General features: G+C 38.3%; 2 protein-coding genes across 7 annotated transcripts in view; both read right to left on the reverse strand.

Annotated features, from left to right (window-relative positions):
- VPS39 (VPS39 subunit of HOPS complex) overlaps positions 1–929 on the reverse strand; it is a 44,366-nt gene extending 43,437 nt beyond the window's left edge. For all 3 annotated transcript variants that reach the window (XM_045822867.1, XM_045822866.1, XM_045822865.1), the window contains exon 1: positions 705–929. In XM_045822867.1, coding sequence (XP_045678823.1) covers positions 705–777 — 73 coding nt within the window. In that variant the 5' untranslated portion in view covers positions 778–929. The remainder of the gene's footprint in view (positions 1–704) is intronic.
- A 1,661-nt stretch (positions 930–2,590) lies between these two features.
- Positions 2,591–21,631, reverse strand: part of TMEM87A (transmembrane protein 87A) — a 44,421-nt gene continuing 25,380 nt past the window's right edge. Inside the window, exons 11-20 of one of the 4 annotated variants that reach the window (XM_045823647.1) lie at positions 19,600–19,693; positions 18,137–18,205; positions 16,296–16,404; positions 15,317–15,375; positions 14,444–14,547; positions 9,276–9,349; positions 8,468–8,529; positions 7,203–7,255; positions 6,270–6,300; positions 2,591–3,819 (exon numbers count right to left, since the gene is read on the reverse strand). In XM_045823647.1, coding sequence (XP_045679603.1) covers positions 3,778–3,819; positions 6,270–6,300; positions 7,203–7,255; positions 8,468–8,529; positions 9,276–9,349; positions 14,444–14,547; positions 15,317–15,375; positions 16,296–16,404; positions 18,137–18,205; positions 19,600–19,693 — 697 coding nt within the window. In that variant the 3' untranslated portion in view covers positions 2,591–3,777. Of the gene's footprint in view, positions 3,820–6,269; positions 6,301–7,202; positions 7,259–8,467; positions 8,530–9,275; positions 9,350–14,443; positions 14,548–15,316; positions 15,376–16,295; positions 16,405–18,136; positions 18,206–18,785; positions 18,858–19,599; positions 19,694–21,631 lie in introns of all 4 variants that reach the window. The other 3 variants (XM_045823645.1, XM_045823646.1, XM_045823644.1) reach the window with 3 other exon arrangements.

Below are 21,631 nucleotides of genomic sequence, written 5' to 3' on the forward strand. Positions count from 1 at the left end.
ATTACTAAAATTCTGTGGCACAGCAAAAAAATGTATTTTTTGCTAATCTGACAAAAAATAGGCATAATTTTGATTCATTCACACAGGATGGCTATTGTGTTGGCTGTTGTTATTCTTTTTTTATTTAACAATCTAAGGGATAAGAGATCAGTGCCCCTAAGTAGGTACTGCATATTAGAAATTCTTGCAGCACACCAGCTGAAAATCGCTGGGCTAGATTAAGAATTTAGAGTAACAACGTGAGTTACCTACAATGGTGACAAGTGAACAATGGAGCGATCACTAAGGAAAAAAGGTGTATGTTGTTAACTTGTTAAATCCCAACCCTACCCACCACCAAACCAGTACAACACTTATTCTGGGTAATTTCAAGTCCCTGGCAGGCTGAAAACTTCCCACTCCTTGTGCCTCCAAACTAAAGACTTCCTGGCAATCAAAATAAGTCAAAGCTGGGCACAATTAATGAGGAAAGCTCAACCTCCAACTCTGCACAAAGAACAAGGGCAGGTAAAACGTCCCTAAAATGTTTGGGTCCCTGGGATTGCCCAAAGAGCCCCACCGCCAACGCTATTTACAACACTCTGCACTCCTTTATTCCAGTTCCCCGTCGGCCAGACGCTAGTCCACTTCCCCAGCCCTGTAATAGGTCCGGGCAGCTCCTGCGCTCCGCGGCCCTACCGCCGCCCCTCGGTTTTTCGGCTCACCCCAGGCAGCCAAACAGTCGATCTGCAGAGGCAGCTTTTCTAGGATCGGCACCGGTTCGAAGGCGTCGTGCATGGCGGCGAGCAGGGAGTCGCTGTGACAGTCTCACCCTGAGTGTGCCGTGACGGGCTCGAGAAGAGAACCACATTAAGGGCCGACCAGCATCTGGCCAGGGACCCCAATTACAGGCCCTTCAGCAACACAGCCATCATCAACACCGGACTTCCTTCTGGCCTAAGCCCACCCCTTCCGCAGGCAAAGTCCCGCCCCTTCCGCCAGGCTCTTAGAGCATCTCCAAGGAATTTGATGATGCTTGGGTTCCCATTTCGCCCTAGATCCAGAGCTTTTCCGTCGTGGCGTGGCCATGGGTTTAACAAGGAAGGAAAAAGATCTTAATCTTAGAGCCGTCTGAGGGACTGTGGTGTGGTGGTGAATGAATTCGGGCCTTGGCGTCGGACCTGGGATGGAGAGCTGCCATTCAGGAATTTACCTGTAGCATTTAAGAAATTTAATCTCCCTAGGACTTACTCTTATCCGAAAAATGATGGCAGTATCAGGTACCGACCTGACCTAGCATTGTGAGCGCTTAGCAACGCCGGACACACTCAGCACTCAATCAATGGTAGTTTTAGTATTACTATTATAACCACAGCCTTCCTCTTAGATTTTAAAGGTTGTTCCAAGCCAGTGGTTCTCAAAGAGTGGACTCTAGACCATCAGCATCAGCATCACCTGGGCACTTGTTAGAAAAGCAAAGTCTCAGGCCTCATTCCAGCTCTACTCAATCAGAAAATTCTTTCCAGCAGCCTGTTTTACTAAATTCCCAAGGTGAGTCCATGCACTTGAGTGAGAACCACTGCAAGAATGATCAGTATTATCTGGCAATTTACCTACATAAAAATTGCAGGTATGCCATAAAATTAAGCATATTGGTCTAAATCAAAAATGTAAAAGAAAAATGGGGTGAGTCTATGATAGTAAAAAAATGGCCCTGATCACAATTTTTTTTTTACACCATGTCAGTTTTTTCATCTATAAATTAGGAATATTGTCCTATCTACCAAATGCTGTTTCTGATAATAAAATGAAGTATTTTCAAGTAGTAAGAAACACAAAAATTGCAGAATGAATCTTACATTATGTCTAGTTTTTACCAGAGAGAGAAAACATCTTGAAGATTTAGAATTGCCAGCTGCTGTGCTGGAAGAAGGCCTAAGAACACGTTGCAGCTCCAGGATGAAGGGCCAAGACTAAAATAAGTAACGAAAACTATAAAGTAACAGGTCAATGTAATGGTATAAATTCCTTCTGAACCTGTTTTTAAAAAATGACACACTATATACAATCACAGTAATGTAACAAGCCTTAAGAAAAAGCAGAAAGAATTAACAAGTCCCAAGCTACAGAGTTTATACTATAAACTCCCGCTTAACACAATAGCTTCCTCCCCTCCCCCACCCCTTGGTCTCAAGTTGACATCTAACCAACTTCAAAAAACATGTGATCAACCATCCTGCAGCATTATGACTATTACTCACTTGCTGAGTTTTACTATGGAAGAACAGAGGCATACGATAGTTACAACAGCCCTTTGCTGATGGGTTAACCTGAGAATATTGTTAGTTCCTCATACTGGTATTATCCTTAGAGATACTGCCAAATTGACTTACAAAAAAAATCACCACAGCAAACAGCTATAGAGAAAAGTTACAAAAATGTAAACACTTTCACTATAATAGGAGTGCGTGAAGGCTATGGTTGTATGGTTATTTGTTCCAACAGATAAGATGAAGAATAACAACCATGGAAGGAAAATCCCCATTGAGAGAGTTTGGGAGAAAGAAGGGTCTTTAAGAGAAAATCTGAGAAAAGACAAAAAACATAGTAATTTTGTTAAAATTTTTTATATTAAAAAATGGCATGAACTTCTATGTAGAACAAAACTCTTGGGAAGGCAAAAGTAGACAAACCATTTAAACAGAAATATAGTGTATCAAATGAATCCCATCACCTTGTGATGTCTCTTTAAACAGTCTCTAAACCAACACCAGATACAAGAACCGTTGATTCCTAAAGAATGAGCAGCAGTCCAGGGCCTCCAAACTATCTCATGCAAGAAAACTTTAAGCTGGAAGGACCCGTTTCCTTTGTATTAGCTCCTGCTTCTGAAGAATCACAGTACTCGGGGTGCTCACTCACAAGCACTTGGATGGAGTGCCTCTCTGCCTCTAGTGCAACACCCAGTGAATGGCAGGAAGGCCAACAAAGCATTGTCTCCGACTCTGCAATGCTGCCTTGGAGGCTTACAAAACAGTAGTTGAAAGTTTTGGAGCGTGCACCACATTGCCAGCAATGGGATGTGTCACAATAGAAGATGTCAAGAGTTAACCTAATATTTCTCTCTAAAGTACATCTCAAATAGAAAAATCTTTAATATACACCTTTGTAAACAAAATTGCACTTGATTTTGCTTTTTAAATGATCTAAATTACATTGTAACAGTTTCTTTCTCTCCCTGTTTTTTCGTCCTTTTAATCATTGACAGAACCATGGCTCCTTCAGTCAGGGCATATTTTTCTCAAAACTACCTCTGCAAGCTGTAACCCTGGCTTCCCAGGAAATGGCAAGATAATTAACAATTTCCCCCATCACCTATGTAACTCCTTAAATAAATAAAAATTATAGGCAGTTGCTCCTGGAGATTACATATTATGGTGTTGACGTCAAGAAGATGTTAAACTTTTTAGTTTGACAGATTAAACAATTTAAACATCATAGAAGGCTCAGGAACAACAACACACATAAGTTGCATATAAACATCCATGTCAGGGTGTAGGAGGGAATGGGGCATCAATGCTGAAAATAAGAAACTTGTAGATTTTTCTCTTCCTATGAACTTGTTTTCAGTAAGATGTTCTCCTAGTCCTGACACCTCTGGCCAGCTCCAACACACAAAGATCAAGGAACAGATCAGGATGTCATTCCCTTCTTTAACCCCACGGGGCAGTATAGAGGACTGACAGGAGCTGATCTCTTCCCAGATACTGGCCATCTTCAACTGCACATCTTCCCACTTTACTCCATTTTGGACCTTTCAAAGTGTGTGATCATTCGTTCCTTGGGAAGAAAAAAAAAAAAGGTTTATTCAAAATACATTAATTGTAAATGGTCTGCATCCCAAATATCTTTTACACAGATGATGCACATGCACATTTTCTGCAAGTACATGTTTACATTCGTTAAACACCTAGAGAGATGTTCCTAAATGTCTATGAAGGTTTTGAAAGACAGACATGTCCAGGCCCCACCCAAGATTGACTGAATCAAAATCTCTAGTATTTCCCTGGCTGGTGTGGCTCAGTTAATTAAGCATCAGCCTATGAACTGAAATGTCACTGGTTCAATTCCTGGTCAGGGCACATGCCTGCACTACAAGAATGCAGTTGGGGGTGTGCGAAAGTCAACTAGTCAATGTTTCTCTCGCATATCGATGTTTTTCTCCCTCTTTCTCCCTCCCTCCCATCTCTCTAAAAGTAAAGAAAAATCTCTAGTCTTGTACATCAAACAACAAATCAAAAGGTTTTAGAATTAATCAAGATGATTAAACAAATATTTACTTAAGACTAAGCTCTAATAAAAATGTGTGCCTCCTCTGATTCAGGAATTTAACTTGAAGAAATAGTCAAGGATGTGGGTTAAGATTTAGAAACAAGTATTTCTACTGCAACACTCAAAATTATAATAAAATACTAGAAAGAATTGTGTCCAAAAACAGAACTGTGTAAACAAATATGCTATATCCTTATAATGAGATATTATACACTCACTAAAATTACATTGATGAGCCCTGGCTGGTGTAGCTCAGTGGATTGAGTGCAGGCTGGGAACCAAAGTGTCCCAGGTTCGATTCCCAGCCAGGGTACATGTCTGGGTTGCAGGCCATAACCCCCAGCAACTGCACATTGATGTCTCTCTCTCTCTCTCTCTCCCCCCCTCCCTTCCCTCTCTAAAAATAAATAAATAAAATCTTTAAAAAAATTATTTAAAAAAAAATTACATTGATGAAGTTCTAGAGACCTGTTGCACAACAGTGCACACAGTTAACACTTAGCTCTTGAGAATCGTTAGGATGGTCATTTTATGTGTTTCTGACCACAATTTTTTGGTGTGCTCAAAAGGCTTTCTGAAATCTAATATTCAGAACATGTCCAAACTATTTCCCAGTACTCAGCCTGCAGTTCCTACATAAGACTTCATTGTGAAGCCTTCCAGATGAACTGTATGCAAGCATATAAAAAGATCAAAAATCAGCATGTCTAGTTCCTTTGCCAGACTGGGGAAGTTTTCCTTCATTATTTGTTCAAGTAAGTTTTCAATTTCTTACTCTTCCTTTTCTCCTTCTGTCACCTCTAAGGTTTGGATGCTGGAACATTTAAAATTGTCCCAGAAATTCCTAAGCCTCTCCTCATTTGTTTGAATTCTTGTTTCTTCATCCTGTTCCGCTTGGATATTTATTTCTTCCTTTTGTTCCAAATTGTCGATTTGAGTTCCAGTTTCCTCCTGTCACTGTCGGTTCCCTGTATATTTTTCTTTTTCACTTTGTATAGTCTTTATTCCTTTATTTTGTGACCACACTCAAATCATTTCTGTGAGCAGCCTGATTACCAGTGTTCTGAACTCTACATCTGATAGGTTGGCTGTCTGCTTGTTGCTTAGTTCTTTTTCTGGAGTTTTGATCTATTCTTTCATTTGGGTCATTTTTCTTTGTCTCAGCACACCAGTTCTGTTGTAAGGGGTGGAGCTTTAGATATTCGCAAGGGCAAAGCAACCCACTTCAATGGGCTGTGGTGCTGTATGTTGCAGAGGGGTCCAAGAGGGAATGATGCCACCTGCTCAGCTCTCTCCCTGCTTTCAGTCACTTCCCTCATTTCCCACAAATGGATTGTGCCCTTTCAGATGCTGATTCCCAAGTAGGTGGGCTTGTGTATCTTCTAGGACCCCGTGGGTTCCTCCAACGGACTCCGCTGTGAGATTGTGGGTTTCTCCACTGCCACAACTCCTACAGGTTTTTACAGCCAGAGGTCTTGAGGATTTACCTCCCTGCACTGGAACCCTGGGTTGCAAGGTTTGTCTCACTCCCAAGTAGTTCCTTCTGGCTTATCCGCAAGCGAATGTGGGACTGCCTGGTCCACCAGCAGCCTCCACGCCTCAAGTTCTCTCTGCCCTGGCCTATTTCTGCCCCTCCTACTAGTCTGGATGAATGTTTCTTCTTTAACTCCTTGGTTTTTGGACTTCTATACATTTCAGTTTGGGGGCAGTTCTGGTTGGTTTTTAAGTTGGTTGTCAAACTTCTTTTGGTTGTGTGAGGAAGCAAAGCATATGTATCTAACTACACATCCATCTTGGCCAAAACCCTTTGAATATCTGAGTTCTAATGAAACTATTTCTATTCTCATCCTTTTCAATAATATTGTTACTGCATCAAATAAATAAAATATCCCTGAACTAACTTATGACTCCCCATTAAGTCACCAGACCCACATTTTATGCATGATTTGATTACTAACCTCATCTGAATCCAGAAGGGCTGGAAGTGCTCTGCAAAAAGAAAAACACCCAACTGAATAATGTAAAATAAAGCCATAAGTGGTTCATTAAGGACACTGGAATAATGAATGCAATTAAAAGTTTTGGGGTAACTAAGATTTGTATCTTATTAATGCCTGTTCATAGCAGGGGTCAGGGAGGGATAGCAAATTAAAAATAATAATCAGAATTATTGAAATTATATGGAAAAAAACATGTTCTGTATCGTAATAGGACCCATGTTTAATAAAATTATGGCCATGGAAAGGAACTCAAAAATCGCAAAAATAAACAAAGAAAACAGAAACAAACTCCGGTACAGAGAACAGACTGATGGTTGCCAGAGGGAGAGAGGTTGAGGGTCTGAGTGAAAAAGGTGAAGGGACTGAAGTACATATTGGTAGTTACAAAGTGGTCACAGGGGTGTAAAGTGCTGCACTACTGTCACATTAAAGAATATAGTCAATAATAGTGTAATGATGATGTATGGTGCCATGTGGTTACCAGAAATATCAGGGGGAGCACTGTGTGAAGTATAACTCTCGTCTGACCACTGTGCCATACATATGAAACGAATACAGAATAATACGAGAAAGCTGCAATAAAAAAATTTTTTTTTTAATACTAAAAGAATTATCCCAGTGGTTTTGGCAAGATCTATACCAAAATCTTTCTAAGCAAAAATGTCACTTGAACAAATAATTTCAATTACTTTTGTTCGTATATCATTAAATAATCTTTATTATTAAACATTTTTTAATGTTTTAAATTAATTTTTTGAGTATTTTTGTCTTTGACGTCCAATGTTATCTACAAATATTCTCATTATTTTACTCTGCCCCTCCCTCATTAAAATCATAAAAGTAATATTAACTTTGAAATAGTATGCTTATAGCAATGGTTCAAAAACTTACACATCTGTCACAGAAGAAGGAACATTTTCTTCTACCCACTTCAAATCATCTTCCTGCTGGGAACATACAAGTACCAGTTGTTACTAAAATGCATAAAATAATAGATCTCAAGTAAGAATCTAAAGAGGTCTCAAAATCTTTAATCTGTTGTCACTATGAAATAGTACATTCTCATAACAAATGGGGTTGCTAACAGCAAAGTCAAATAACTTAAAAAACTATATAACCGAAATATGAAATGATGCCCTACACCCTTAAATGTTTTCTGATCAAGGGTCTAATACCCTTAGTGTACACTGCACGTAAGCTTTGCTCCTTAGAACTGAAATAAAGTGCTTCATGTATTGGATTGGCCAAAAAGTTTGTTTTTTTCCTGTAAGATGGCTCTACTAAGCCCTTAGTTGTCTTTAACTTCATTTGAAACAATTTTGTTAGATTGTATTGTGACAGCTGTCATATCAGTGAGCATTTAAAAAAGAACATCAAAATTGGTAAATTTTTGTGTAGCCATTTTAATATTGAAGATGGAAGAAAGTGACATTTCCAGCATATTATACTTTATTTTTTAAAGAAAGGTAAAAACACAGTTGAAACACAAAAAATGATTTGTGCAGTGTATGGAGAAGGTGCTGTGATTGATTGAACATGTCAACAGTGGTTTGCAAAGTTTTGTGCTGGAGATTTCTTGCTAGATGATGCTCTACAGTCAGGTAGATGAGCTGAAGTTGATAGTGATCAAACTGAGACATTAATTGAGAACAATCAACATTCTACCACATGGGAGATAACCCCCTTACTCAAAATATCCAAATCAGTGAAGTTATGGGTGAAAATGAAAAATGTCTTTCATTTTACGCAAAAACTAAATCAACTGTTGGGCCAATCCAATAGAATAAATGCACAATTCTACAAAAAAAAGAAAACCAAAAGGTGCTGACTAAAACATCTGATCTTTAATACAAAAACACTTTGTTATTAATTAATGAGGCTATGACCTCATTGATGAAAACCATTACACAAAACCATAAGACTGGTCTGGTCTCTTTTTAGGACATAGAAACAAACCATCTAGTTAAAGATTACTAAGCCCTAGATGGAATCACTTGTTGTTTGTTTTTAAAAATGTAAATATAATATATTAAAAGATTTATAAAGCAAGCTGAATTACAGCAAAGGTAAAGAAAGTCATTAAGGTCTGTACATAACTCCTGAGTTCCACCAAGGGCTAGAGGATGGGACACACAAGAAAGAAAAGTCATACTTACTGCTTTGTTTACTTTAGTATTTCCATTTGGTTCTTGTTTGGTACTCCTCATTTTCATTCCCTCTGTAGGAGGGAAAAAAAAGAGACTGGTTAACAATGTCAATATACTAACAGTGATTGCAAAAATGGATTCAGAGCTTTATTTTAAGCTTACGGACATGGAATTGCACAACAGATGTTTCTCCACCTTTCGATTTATGCTGGAAGTTCAAAGCCACATTTTTAGCTCATCTCTAATAAGCAACCTGGACACTTAATGTTCAATTATTTGCAGGATTTACCATAGCTTTGTCTTAAGATTCATGCCCTTATTTTTGCTTCTCCCTAACTTCACCCCATACACAGTTGTAAATAAACAATGCAAGTATATCAAAGTATCTTGATTTTCATACTCAAAATGTTGTAGTTAACCCCTGAACAACATGTGTTTGAACTATGTGGGTCCACTTACACAACGATTTTTTTCCTTACACAAGGATAAAAACAGTAACTATATTTTTATCTTATGATTTTAATAATACTGTCTTTTCCATAGCTTACTTTATTGTAAGAATACAGCATATAACAGAAAATATGTGTTAAGTGACGGTTTATGTTATCAGTAAGGCTTCCTACCAGTCCAGAGTTGGCTATTAGTAGCAAAGTTTTGGGGAGAGTCAAAAGTTGTACATGAATGTTCAATTGCATGGGGAGTCAGTCAACAACCCAACCCCTACATTGTTCAGGGCCAACTGTATTTACTTTATTCTATTTCTAAAAACCAAAAAAGAATATTTAAAGCACAAATAAATGGTATATTTTATCACTACCAAAGCTTTCTTTCAGCATAGGCTCCTTCTGTTCATCCTCTTCCTCTTCCTCAGACAATGGTGAGAAGGCAAACCTGAGAGAACAAAGGGAAAATGTTAAGGAAAAAAATTAGAAAACTACAAACACTGCCCCACTCTCTGGATTTTACAGGACTAATTACTGAAGCTCCCAGTTATAGTCATTCATAAAATTAGTTTACTGAATAATAACGTAATTCTTCCCTTTCAGAAACCTCTCGATTGCCTATATTAGCAAGAAAGAAGCAGGACAGTGCCATATTTGTAAGAGTAGGCTCAGCCATATAACACCTGTGACTTTAGACAAGTTACTTATTCTCTGTACCCCAGTTTTCCCATCTGTAAATGGGGATTACAGAACATTACTCACAGAGGTGCTCTGCAAAAAGTAAGCGAGTCATTTCAAAAAGTGCTTAGAGTGCCCTGACTGGTGTGGTTCAGTTGGTGGACAACCCTCCACAAGGCAAAGGGTTGCCGGTTTGATTCCTGGCCAAGGCACATGCCCGGGTTGCAGGTTTGGTTCCTGGTAGGGGTGTGTACGAGGGAACCAGTCGATGTTTCTCTCTCACACCAGTGTTTCTTTCTCTCCCTCCCTTCCTCTCTCCCTAAATATAAATAAAATTATTTTTTAATATTTTATTTATTTTTTAAAGTTTTTTTAAATTTATTTTTAGAGAGGGGAGGGAGGGAGGGAAGGAGAGAGAGAGAGAGAGAAACATCAATGTGCGGTTGCTGGGGGCTGTGGCCTGCAACCCAGGCATGTGCCCTGACTGGGAATCGAACGTGTGATGCTTTGGTTCACAGTCTGCGCTCAATCCACTGAGCTACGCCAGCCAGGGCTAAATAAAATCTTTTAAAAAATCAGTCCTTAGAGTAACACCTGACACACAATAAGCATTCAATAAATGTTCATTTACAAGCATACGTATCACACAGATGAAGTAAATTCTCACACAATTTAAAATCTCAGCCTTCAATTTGGTAGTTGAGATGAAGTCCTGATTGTGTGTATTTTAGGTAATTTAAAATCTCTTTCCAAGCGGGGAACTGGAAAGATGAAGGCCTAATCTGGTACATCTCAGATACCTTTCCTTCACTAAATCCAAGAGACTCTGCAGACAGGTCATTCCTAGAATGCTTCAGCTTTGAACTTGCTCTGTACTTACTGTTGCCTATTATTTTCATTCTACCTAGTTTTTAAATCTCCCTTCTGTGATTAAAAAAGAATACTCTGTAAGCTACGAATATAGGAAATACCTATAACTTGTTAACATAACTAACAAAATTTCAGAGTAGATATCCAAGTTAATGATGATAATTGAGAAGCATTTATTTTAAAGCGAGAATTAAGATGAGGAGGTCCACTCTCACTGCCTTGATTCAACAGCCTAGCCAATACAATATTCAGAAGTGAGGCAACAAGATTATTTGGAAAGGAGTAACATTGTCATTATGTGACCTTATCTGGGAAGCACTTTATCTGCCCTTCCATTCTAAATGATAGCTTGCTGGATACAGTAATCTTGGATGTAGGTCCTTGCCTTTCATCACCTGAATACTTCTTGCCAGTCCTTTCTAGCCTGCAAAGTTTCTTTTGAGAAGTCAGATGACAGTCCTATGGAAACTCCTTTGTAGGACACTATCTGCTTTTCTCTTGCTGCTTTTAAGGTTCTCTCTATATCTTTAACCTTGGGCATTTTAATTATGATGTGTCTTGGAATGTTTCTCTTTGGGTCCCACTTGTTTGGGACACTCTGTGTGTCCTGCAGTTGTATGTCCACGTCCTTTGCCAAATTAGGGATGTTTTCATTATTTTTTCAAGTAAGTTTTCAATTTCTTGCTCTTCCTCTTCTCTTTCTGGCATCCCTATGACTCAGATGTTGGCATGTTTAGAGATGTCCTAGTCTTCTTATATTCTCATTTTTTAAAAATTCTTAATTTCTCCATTCTGTTCTGGTTGTTTATTCCTTATGTTCCCAATCATTGATTTGAAGCCCAGCTTCCTTCCCTTCACTCTTGGTTCCCTGTGGATTTTTCTTTATTTTACTCTGCGTAGCTTTCACTTCTTCCCTTATGATTTTACCACAGTCAATGATTTCTCTCAACATCCTCATCGCTAGTGTTTTGAACTCTGCACCTGATATGTTGGCTATCTCCATTTCGCTTAGTCCTGTTTCTGGGTTTTGTCTGTTCTTTCATTTGGGCCATATTTCTCTGTCTCCTCACTTTGGCAGCCTCCTTGTGTTTGTTTCTGTGTATGAGGTAGAGCTGCTTTGACTCTCTGTCTTAGCACACCTGTTAAGTTGTATAGGGACGGAGTCTTAGGTATTTGCCAGGATGGGGCAACCCACTTCTCTGATTTGTGGCTCTGTATGTGGGGGAAGGGTCAGACAGGGGAGAATGCCACTGAGGCTTGTTTGGCATTCACCCCATTTCACCTCTTTCTAATATGTGACTGGCACCCCGCTAGCTGCTGCACCAGTGCTGGTTCCCAAAGTGGGTGGGTTTATGCTCATTCTATGACCTTCTGGGCCCTTTCAATAGCCTCTCCCGAGAGACCAGCAGTTTCTTCTGCCACCCCAATCCCTACAGGTTTTTACAACCAGAATTTATGAGTCTTTATCTTCTCAGCGCTAGAACCCTGGGCTGCACAGTCTGGCCTGGGACTGGGATGGCTCACTCCTAACACATCCTGTCCTATTTTATCCACCACACCTGCCTGTCCCACCAGCCACCTCGCCTCCACCACATTATGTCCTCCTCACCCTGGCTCCCCATCTCCACCCCTTCTACCCATTTGGATGAATACATCTTCAAATCCTTGGTTGTTGGATGTCCATACAGTTTGATTTTCTGGGAGCTCTGGGTATTTTTTGTTTTGAGGTTAGCTATAATCCTTCTTATGGCTGTGCAAGGAGGTGAAGTGAGTCTACCTATGCCTCCATTTTGACCAGTAGTCAATTCTTCATCGAGGGAATCTCAATTTTGAAAATTTTAAAATAACACTATGACTTTGCCTTGAACTGGGGAGGATGTCTTAAATAAGACAGAAAATATACAATTCATGAAGAAAAAATTGACAAAGTTGACTCCATATTTAAGTTTTTCTATGACCAAGAACACCATCAAAAAGTTCAAAGATAATCAACAAATTCTGGTTATAGTTAATAGTTACAGATAATAAGTGTGATGGGGGAAAAATGGAGCAAGGGACTACTCAAGTGCGTAAGAACAGACATGCACAAGGGCACTTAACACATCATTGTAGCCTATTCCTGTTTTTAATGCACCCTGTGCATGAGAGGTAACACAGCAGGCCTTTAGACAGGCACACTGACAAGGATGTCCCACGGCTGGCACTTGACCTATTTCCCACGGGAGCCTGGCACTTGACCTATTTCCTAACTGAGAAGGGTGGGTCACTATGCCTAGATCCTCTGTACAATACAATCTAAAATAAACTTTGCTTACCTTCTGGGAATCTGGAATTTTGGCCCATATTAAGTAGAGGGTGCTTGTACGTCAAGCCCCATTAAAACCTGAGTGCTGAGTTCTTAATGGGCTTCTCTGAGCAGAAACACTGCTAGTGCACTTTTTGTTGTTGAGGAAAAGAGCGTGCTTGATGTACTTCTCAGAGGAGGGGAAAAAATATGGATTTTTCTAGACTCCACCTGGTCTTTACCCTTTGCTGATCATATCATTTTGCTGTAAAAACCTTTGCTCTAAGTACAACTATATTCTGAGTCCCAAAGGCTCTCCTAAACATATGGGTGGTCTTGGGACCCTGAACCACCCCAACTGGAAACAATCCAAATGCCCATCAATACAGAAATAAATTAATTAATTGTACTACACCTGTACCATGTAAAATTATGCCATCTGTGAAAACAGGTTAGGTTTAATTTAAACCAGCTGTCTTGCAAGGCATTTCCATAATGAACTACTGAGTAATAGAAGATTCCACATATGAACAGGTAGTAAACTGTGGAAAGACACATCACATCAGGCTGGGAACATGGAGTTATGGGGAGTGCGCACAATGTTACAAGAAAGAGAAAAGAAGAGGGGAGGTAAAGGAAAACATTTTTTAGAAGACTGAATAAAGGGACACATTTTATACAGGGTGGGCAAAAGTAGGTTTACAGTTTAATACATATATAATAATTAGTAAATAATAATACAAGAACAAACTCCTGTGTTTCACATACTCACATCATAAACCTACTTTGGCCCACTCCATGCACAAATTAGCTAGCAAGTGCACAGATCAATGTAAAGGATGGTCATGGTTCCTTCCTTCTTTTAGACAAAGAATGTCTAGGTTCCTTCTGACTAGCATGAATTCCGATCTTTTATTTCCTTTCATATCACTTTTTTAACTATTTTTTTACAAGGAACACAAATGTTAAATGCATAGTGTGAAAACAGTTATTTTCATGGGACAAAAGAATGTCATTTACTTTCTAAGTCTTTTACTGACACGTCTGGTTACAAAATCAACTGCTCAGTTATACCATCTCATCCTTTTCCTCCTTTGGCGTGGTTGTGTAATGTATGCTCTTAACTGTCTAAACGCACAGAAGGGAGAAAAAAATAGATGGGAAACAAAGGCATAGATAGATAGGCAAAAATAAAGGCAGCCAATTCCTAAATAATTGAGATTTGCCTATAGTTGGACAAAACAAATTCACACATGGATTTTTAATTCCAAAGTCATTCACATAAGCTTTCATTTACCCTCTATTGTTACAAAGTGGGCTGGGCTACTGACTATAGAAATTGTTCTTTCCTTCTGGATACTAGGCAGGCGCAACTCTCATTAAAAGTGTTAAATCTATCTACTTCCCTTATTTTCTCAAATACTTGCATTATCAGATGTCACAACTGAAAGGGACTTATCAATTGATTCAATTTCTTCTCCTACAGAAAAGAAACTAAGGCCCAGATTGGTGAAAAGAAGCCCATGACAAAAATCACAATGCAAATTAATAGGAGAGCTGAGATAGGAACCTAACTGTACTGACTCCAGACCCAGTGAGTGTTCCTTTCATCTTACGCCATGGCCCTAACACTGACCCTCACTGAACCACCCTTATTTGATAACATGCTCATTCAATGGTTAACAGCATCAATAAAGAGTGTCTAAGAACCTCTGGTTGTTTGCAGATGGTCGCCAGAGAACCATGATGACAAAGAGGATCATGGAGAACAGCAACCGCCAGATGGCATCATCCACCCATAGTTCCCGCCAATCCTACCAAAGGGGAAAAAGTACATTTATTAATTTATATCTTATCCCTTTGTTCACAAGCCCTATGCCACTGAATGAGAATCACTTAGTTCAACTTATATTTACTAAGAGCCTGCTATGAGCTAGATTCTGTGCTAAGTGCCAGGGATACAAAGTGAAGAAACAGTCTCTTTCCTCTGCGGTGTTTGCTGTTGTTAAAGAAAAGGAACTGACTGAACAGAACACCTGAGGGTCCTTGATTACAGCTCCGAGAACCTCTGGGGAAGGATTTCTACACAAGGTAAGAGGAAGTAACATGAGAACGTTATGTTTTATAATTTTCATTTTAATTAATTAATCTTTTAACCAAAATGGAGCTGTAGGTACCTCTAGAAATGCTACTGGCCATAATCTCTGTGCTCAGATCTTAGGGCCATGACTGCTACTCAAATGAGGATTATTCGTACATATTTAATGTTTGAGACTCAAGATTTTTAAAGAATTTTTAGTTAAGATTGGGTTATGACAGACTGTGGTTCTCACTTATAAAATTCTTTTCCACTATTGGGATATATAATCAGATCTCCCACCACCCAAAACAAAATAAAACAAAAACCCTACCACATTTAGAACCACAGTAACAGAATACTCAGGAGGAGGGATACATTCTAGCCCTCAGAGTAGAGTTCTAGCCCTAATTGCCAGTAAGGTGCAAACCTTACCATTGGCATCAACACCACTATCTGTGTACAAAACAGTACACTATTCACAAATGCATGTGTTAATAACTCACCGACTGACAAGTCACCATCCTGAACTTCATGGTTGTCCAGATGATAAATACAATAGATGCTAACAGGAAGTGAAAAATTGGTCAGAATATAAATATTGGTTTATATCCCCAATTACATTCTGTTTCTGGGTAAGTGGAATTCCACAATTACTGACACCCAATAAATCACAATTATTCTTTTATCAAGTTATTTTAAGAAATCTATTCAATACAAATTTACTTCACAACTACTATGAGCAAGGCCCATACTCTTGTCAACCCTTTCTGCACTTAAACATTTTGTTCACCATCTGACTACTTCAGTAATCCTCCTAATTGGAAAATAAGGTATTGAAAATATGGCTTTTCCCTGCATTATCAACAATATAACTTCTCCCCTTCCTTTATCCTTGGTATAGCAATGCTAACTTTTCTTTGGCTGGTCAGATGGGGAAAAAAAGTTGATAAAATGCACGATAAACCAGAGTTGTTGGTTCCAATCAGAGGCCAGACCTCTCATGCCTGTATAAGGGGCAAGAGACGGGCAAATCAGCCTATTCTGGCTATGGTCTACCTAATGTCTGTGTTTTATCCACGCTTATGACATATGTAAAAGCAATGTAATAACAATGAACCCTATAGATATTTAATAAAGCCAAATAAGCCAGTACTAATATACAAAGGAATCTAGATGCTATTTGGCACTCAAGCTAACTTGCATGAAGAAAAAAAATGCCTCAGAAAATGAAGATAGGAGCAAGATACACTAAGAATTGAAATTATAAATAATTGATTTTTAGCTACTTAAAATAGTAATTGGTTCTCAATCTTTTCTGGACCACAAATCCCTTTGAGAATTTGACAAAAGCTAAAGACTCTTTCCCTCAAGTGAAATGCACAAAACTTTCTAGGTAACTGTAAAGAGCCCGTCCACAGCTTCTCAGGTTCATCTGTTTTAAAAGGAGGGAATTTAACAGCAAGAAAAAAGTCCCCGACTTACCTGCCACTGCCAAGATAAGCGTGTTGGTGAAATGTCGGTACAGAGAGAGTTTTACAATGTTCCTCCGAAGTTTTAATAGCTTCATTGTTTGAGTTAGGCTAATAAATATGTGTTTGCAGGTCAAGGAAATCAACATTCAGATAAAGCAATAAGATAGTAAATTAATCCTCAAGTTTCTTTGAGGATCTGAGGATAGAGCTATGGATCCCAGAGCCTTACAGCTCTCTTATTCTCAATCTCACAAACATCCGAAGTCTCGAGATGACTACTAATAAAGTCTTCATTTTTATTGACACTACAGAGGAGACAGAACCAGAATAAAAATGCAAAAAAGAGACTAGAAACAATATAAAAAAGAAAGACAGGAAGGAGCTTTCTAGAGACACAAAGATGAAAAAGACAAATGGAAAAAAATGAAATGAAAATGAGTAACAGACACAAAACAGCAACTGGCATCATCTTCTCTCTCCCTTTAAAGCAGGTAGCTATCTGTGTCTCAGCTAATCTAGCCGAGGGTCACAAATACACTCATGCCTACAACCTCTCAGAGTTCTATAGTTGGTCCCCTCATGCCATGTTAAAAAACCTGCCATCAGCTGACTGGCTGATTCTGAATTAAAAAGACCATACAATTATTTGGCTGAAAACCCCAGGCAACTAGTTAGGCTCCAAAGGCAAAACTCCATTTTCAGAACATTATTCCCAAGTAGAAGTTGTTATAGAAAGACAGGAGGGGAAGGGATTACTACTAAAGACAGTATGTGCGTTCAGGTCCAACTTTCAGAATCAGGCAATATTACAGTAAGTGAGTTGGAACTTGGTCTGCCCTGTGACAGAGACTCGGCTGCTCCCTAACCATTGGGTTATCTTACTGTATGGTCCAGTCCTTCTCTCCACTCTTGCCAATACTCACAGAGGTTTACAAAGCACACTTGAAAGATACTGACCTAGAAAAGCTTTGACTATTCGGAACCAAGACACTTCAATTTAAAACATTTTTGATATGTGACAATCCACTAAAATTCACAAAATTATCATTTAGTTTACATTCAGTTTTTTAAATAACAGTCACAGTCTACCAAGGCAATAATATTGCTCAATTACACATGAGATTAAAAACACAAAAACCGAAACAAATTTTTAAACCCCCCCCAAATATAAAAGTCCAAGAACTTTAATCTTTTATTTAACAGGGTTAAGTCCCTAAATAAACAAATGTTTAATTTTAAGAAGGAGAAAAAGAATCCTCAACTAGAACCTTGTTTACCTGCTGGCTAACTTTGCCTGTAAATGAATCAACATTTCTTTCAGAATGGAAGTCTTTAGACAATTCCCCGTCAGCTTTTGAATGAAGGTACAAAACACCGTATAAGGGTTAAAATCTGCTAACTCTATGTAGAATTTTAAGAATCAAACAATCTTATGTAGTTCCTGAGACCACATTTTAAGATTCAAAATCTTTTCATCATTTTCAAAGCACTGAGTAATTCGTAGCAGCTGAAAAAAAGAGCTGGAGCAGAGATATCAGTGATTTTACCACCAAGTGGAGTATGTAAGTCAGTCCAAAGTTGAGGCAAAAATGCTCATTAAAAAAAAAAGCAGAACTTTTATCTTTTTGTTTAATTCACAGTCACAAGCTTCTGGTATAATTTTTAAAATTAAAAAAAGAAAAAAGAAACTGGTTACCTGAGCCCTAAGATTGTTAGATTGAAAACACCCTAATCCCCAGACTAAGAAGTAATCAACAAAACTGGTAAAAACCCTCTGCAGAAAGATGGATGGAAACCCATATCCAAGGGGAGAAGGTGGACCACCATCAAACAAGCCAATGAGAAGGATATCCACCAGCACAGGGCAGTGTCTAGGAAAGCCAAGGGGATAAAGGCCAAGGAAGCAAGATCAGGGTGGGCCTGCAGACAAAGAAAAAGAGGTGGTGAAAAAGAGATGTCTAGAGATGCACAGAGAAGAAACCAGCACACAATTCTGCATTGATATAATCATCTGGAATGGTTTTTCATTTGAACTGAAACAAAATAAAAAGGAGTAACACCTCCTGACAAACCATCACGTAGAATATAAGCCTGTAAGCATTTCACACAAACTGTAAATTACAATCTCAATACAATATAACACGCTGCTGACCACCACAGAGTTCCTAGCAAGCTAAAATCCATTTTAAGAAGTGACCACATCAAAAAAGTTTTGGTGGTGTAAGAGTCCATCCCATCCTACCGTCTCCTATCATTTTGATTTTGGCTAGAAGTCTAAGAAAGACGCTTGTCATATTTAAAATTATTGCATCATTAACATACTAAAAATTATTGATCTCCTAAATTGTAATATAATGTAATTTTATAAAAGTTTAACTCAAAATAAGATGTTAAGACAAGTATCTGTCCCCCAAACTATGCTGCCTGTTTTCATAAGTTCATATATATATATATATAAGATGGTAATTATCCAATCATCAGGGTATTATTGAAAGGATATCCATAAAATAATACAGGCATCAATTGCTGACAGTGCCAGGTTTACTATCAAAGCCAAGGGATAAGCTAAGAACTACGGCAGAAGAAAGAAAATGCAATTGACAGAGGTTCAAGTTGCTAAAAGTCTACGGAAATTACAGAGTACACTGATTTGAACACCTAATTTGTACCCAAGAGTGTTTCATTTAAGATATAATTTATTGCAAAACTTATTGAGCTCAGTTTAATTAAAGGAAAAGGAGTTTATAACATTTACCACCTTGAATCTAATAGGTTATTGCAGTGTTTTTTAAATAAGTAAGAAAATAACTACAATGACCTGGGGAGGCCCACTTTCTCACATTAATGGAGCTCTAACATAAGCTGCTTTAGTTCCCTTCCCTAAAAGGGCATAATTATATAATTCTCATGAATTATGTAAAACTTAATTAGTTACATTTTAAGAAAGACTTCAAAACTCAAGTGCTGGTTAAGCAAACAGCACTGTCACTTTAAAATAGAAATTAGATTAACCAGCAAGTGCACGATTACGTTTGCCACTTACACAAGAATGGAATCCACTGTCCTGGAGGAAGAACTGAGTAAGTAGTAATTTGGGGACTGGTGAGAAAGCATTCATTTTGGCCTAACATTAAATTTTAAAGCTCTAATACAGATTAAAAAGAAAAAATTAATTACACGTACATTTTAAAAATCAGAGCCCAAAGGTAACTTAGAGAAAATCATAAAGCCCATAAACATTCCTAGTTTACCTTCTCAAGATAAAAACAGTGTGTCTGAACTAACCACAAAATCACAGATTAAGCTGTACTGACCCCAGTAACTCTGAGGACCCCTTCCATGCCGGAGAACAAAAGGTAAAGGGCTCCTGCTACCACAACTTTATGAAGAGTGACTCCCAGGCGGGGCCTAAAGAGGAAGCAAAAAGATAGTTAAGTATAAATGCGACAAACCCAAAGACAAGCTCATGTCAATTAATACAGGCCAACAACTTAATAGAGATAAGGCAGACATACTTGGTGGATTCACCTGAGAGAGAGATATTCAGAAGAACATATGCTCTTAAAACAAGATACTGAATACTAGAATTTTAGATCAGGCCCCAGGTTAAAGCAATAAAAAACATTATAATTATTACAGAGAATTTTAAAACATATTCAACAATATAATGAACCCCTATATACCCATCATCCAGTCCTAATATCCATTAACATATGGCTCACCCGCTCCATGCACACCCCATCTACTCCCATCCTCCATGTTATTTTGAAACAAATCCTAGACATCGTATCATTTATTTGTGCATGTTTCAGTATGTCTTTAAACAGATAAGAATTTAAAAATATTAACAATAAAATAATTTTCAAATCTAAAAATTTAAACAATTTCTTAATATAATCAAATATGTTACTGAAACTCATTCGATAAATAGTACATCATAGAACTCAAGATCCAACAAAAGACAAAAAAATATTTTAAGCAGCTGCCGCTTGAAGGAGAAAAGGTTTTAGATCCTTGATATCTGAATTGCTGCTGAATCAGAATCTGTGTTTCAATAAGATCCCCAGGTTATTTATTACTGCATTACACAGTAGAAAAACTCCACAGGGACTAGGATTTTTCTCCACACTTAGAAATCTCTTGGCACACAAGAGGCATTGAAATATTTGCTAAATAAATAAACTTTAAAAATGTAACTCTCCCATCCCCCTAGTCCCACTTAGAGCAAAACTCATTTACATGAATAAATGTTAAAACTGAAAATCTCCCATTTCTTTAGCCCACTTAAAACAAAACTCTGAAACTGTCTATACCCAGCTAGCTCCAATTCCTGTACTATTCTCCCTTGAACTCACTCCAACCAAGCTCCCTCTAACTCCTACCACTTCATCAAAACTACTCTTGCTTAGGTCACTAATACCATGCATGTGGTTAAAGACAATGGTCAATTCTCAATCCTCTTTGATAAAATTAACCACGCTTTCCTTAAAAGAGTCTTCACGTGTGCCTCCCGTAGCACTAGTCATCCTCCCCAATGTCCCCTATTCTAATTCTACTTCATCTTGCTGACTTCTAAATAGGAAATGTTTGACTCAGTCCAGTCCCTCAACCTCTTCTTTATATACATTCACATCCTTGGTGATCATAACCAGTCCCACGGCATCAAATAACATATTTACATCCTGATAACTGACAAATGTTCATCTCTGTCCTCATCTGCCTCCCTTGTTACCCTCATTTGGATAGCTAACTGAATCCTAGGATAATTAGGATTATAACTAGAATTAGGATAACTGCCTAATCTTGTTCCCACTCCAATGTATTCTACCTAAGATCTTCCTGAATTCAGTAAATGTCAACTGTATCCTTCCATTTGCTCTCGCCAAAATAGTTGGCATCATCCTTGATTCCTCTTCTCTTTCACATCACACATTTGATCCATCAGCAAAGTTCATCAAAATATATGCAAAATTTGACCACATCTTAGCATCTCTTCCCCTGGATGTACATATAGTTCTCTTAACAATTTGAGGTCTTTGCTTAAATGTCACTAAGTGAAACCTTCCTTGACCATCCTATTACAATTACAGGCTCCACCTCCTGCCTAGCAGTCTCTCTATACCTTCTGCCTGCTTCATCTGCTCAAACTTATTTGAAAAAATAATCGAGAACTTTCCCAATCTGATGAAGGAGATAGACTTCCAGGAAGTCCAGTAAGCTCAGAAAGTCCCAAAGAAGTTGGACCCAAGGAAGCACACACCAAGGCACACCATAATTACGTTGCCCGAGATTAAAGATAAGGACAGAATCTTAAAAGCAGCAAGAGAAAAGGCGACAGTTCCCTAC

The sequence above is a fragment of the Phyllostomus hastatus genome, unplaced genomic scaffold (genome assembly GCF_019186645.2).
Source record: "Phyllostomus hastatus isolate PE091 unplaced genomic scaffold, TTU_PhHast_1.1 phas_scaffold_501, whole genome shotgun sequence".
In the NCBI taxonomy this organism is placed as follows: Eukaryota; Metazoa; Chordata; class Mammalia; order Chiroptera; family Phyllostomidae; genus Phyllostomus; species Phyllostomus hastatus.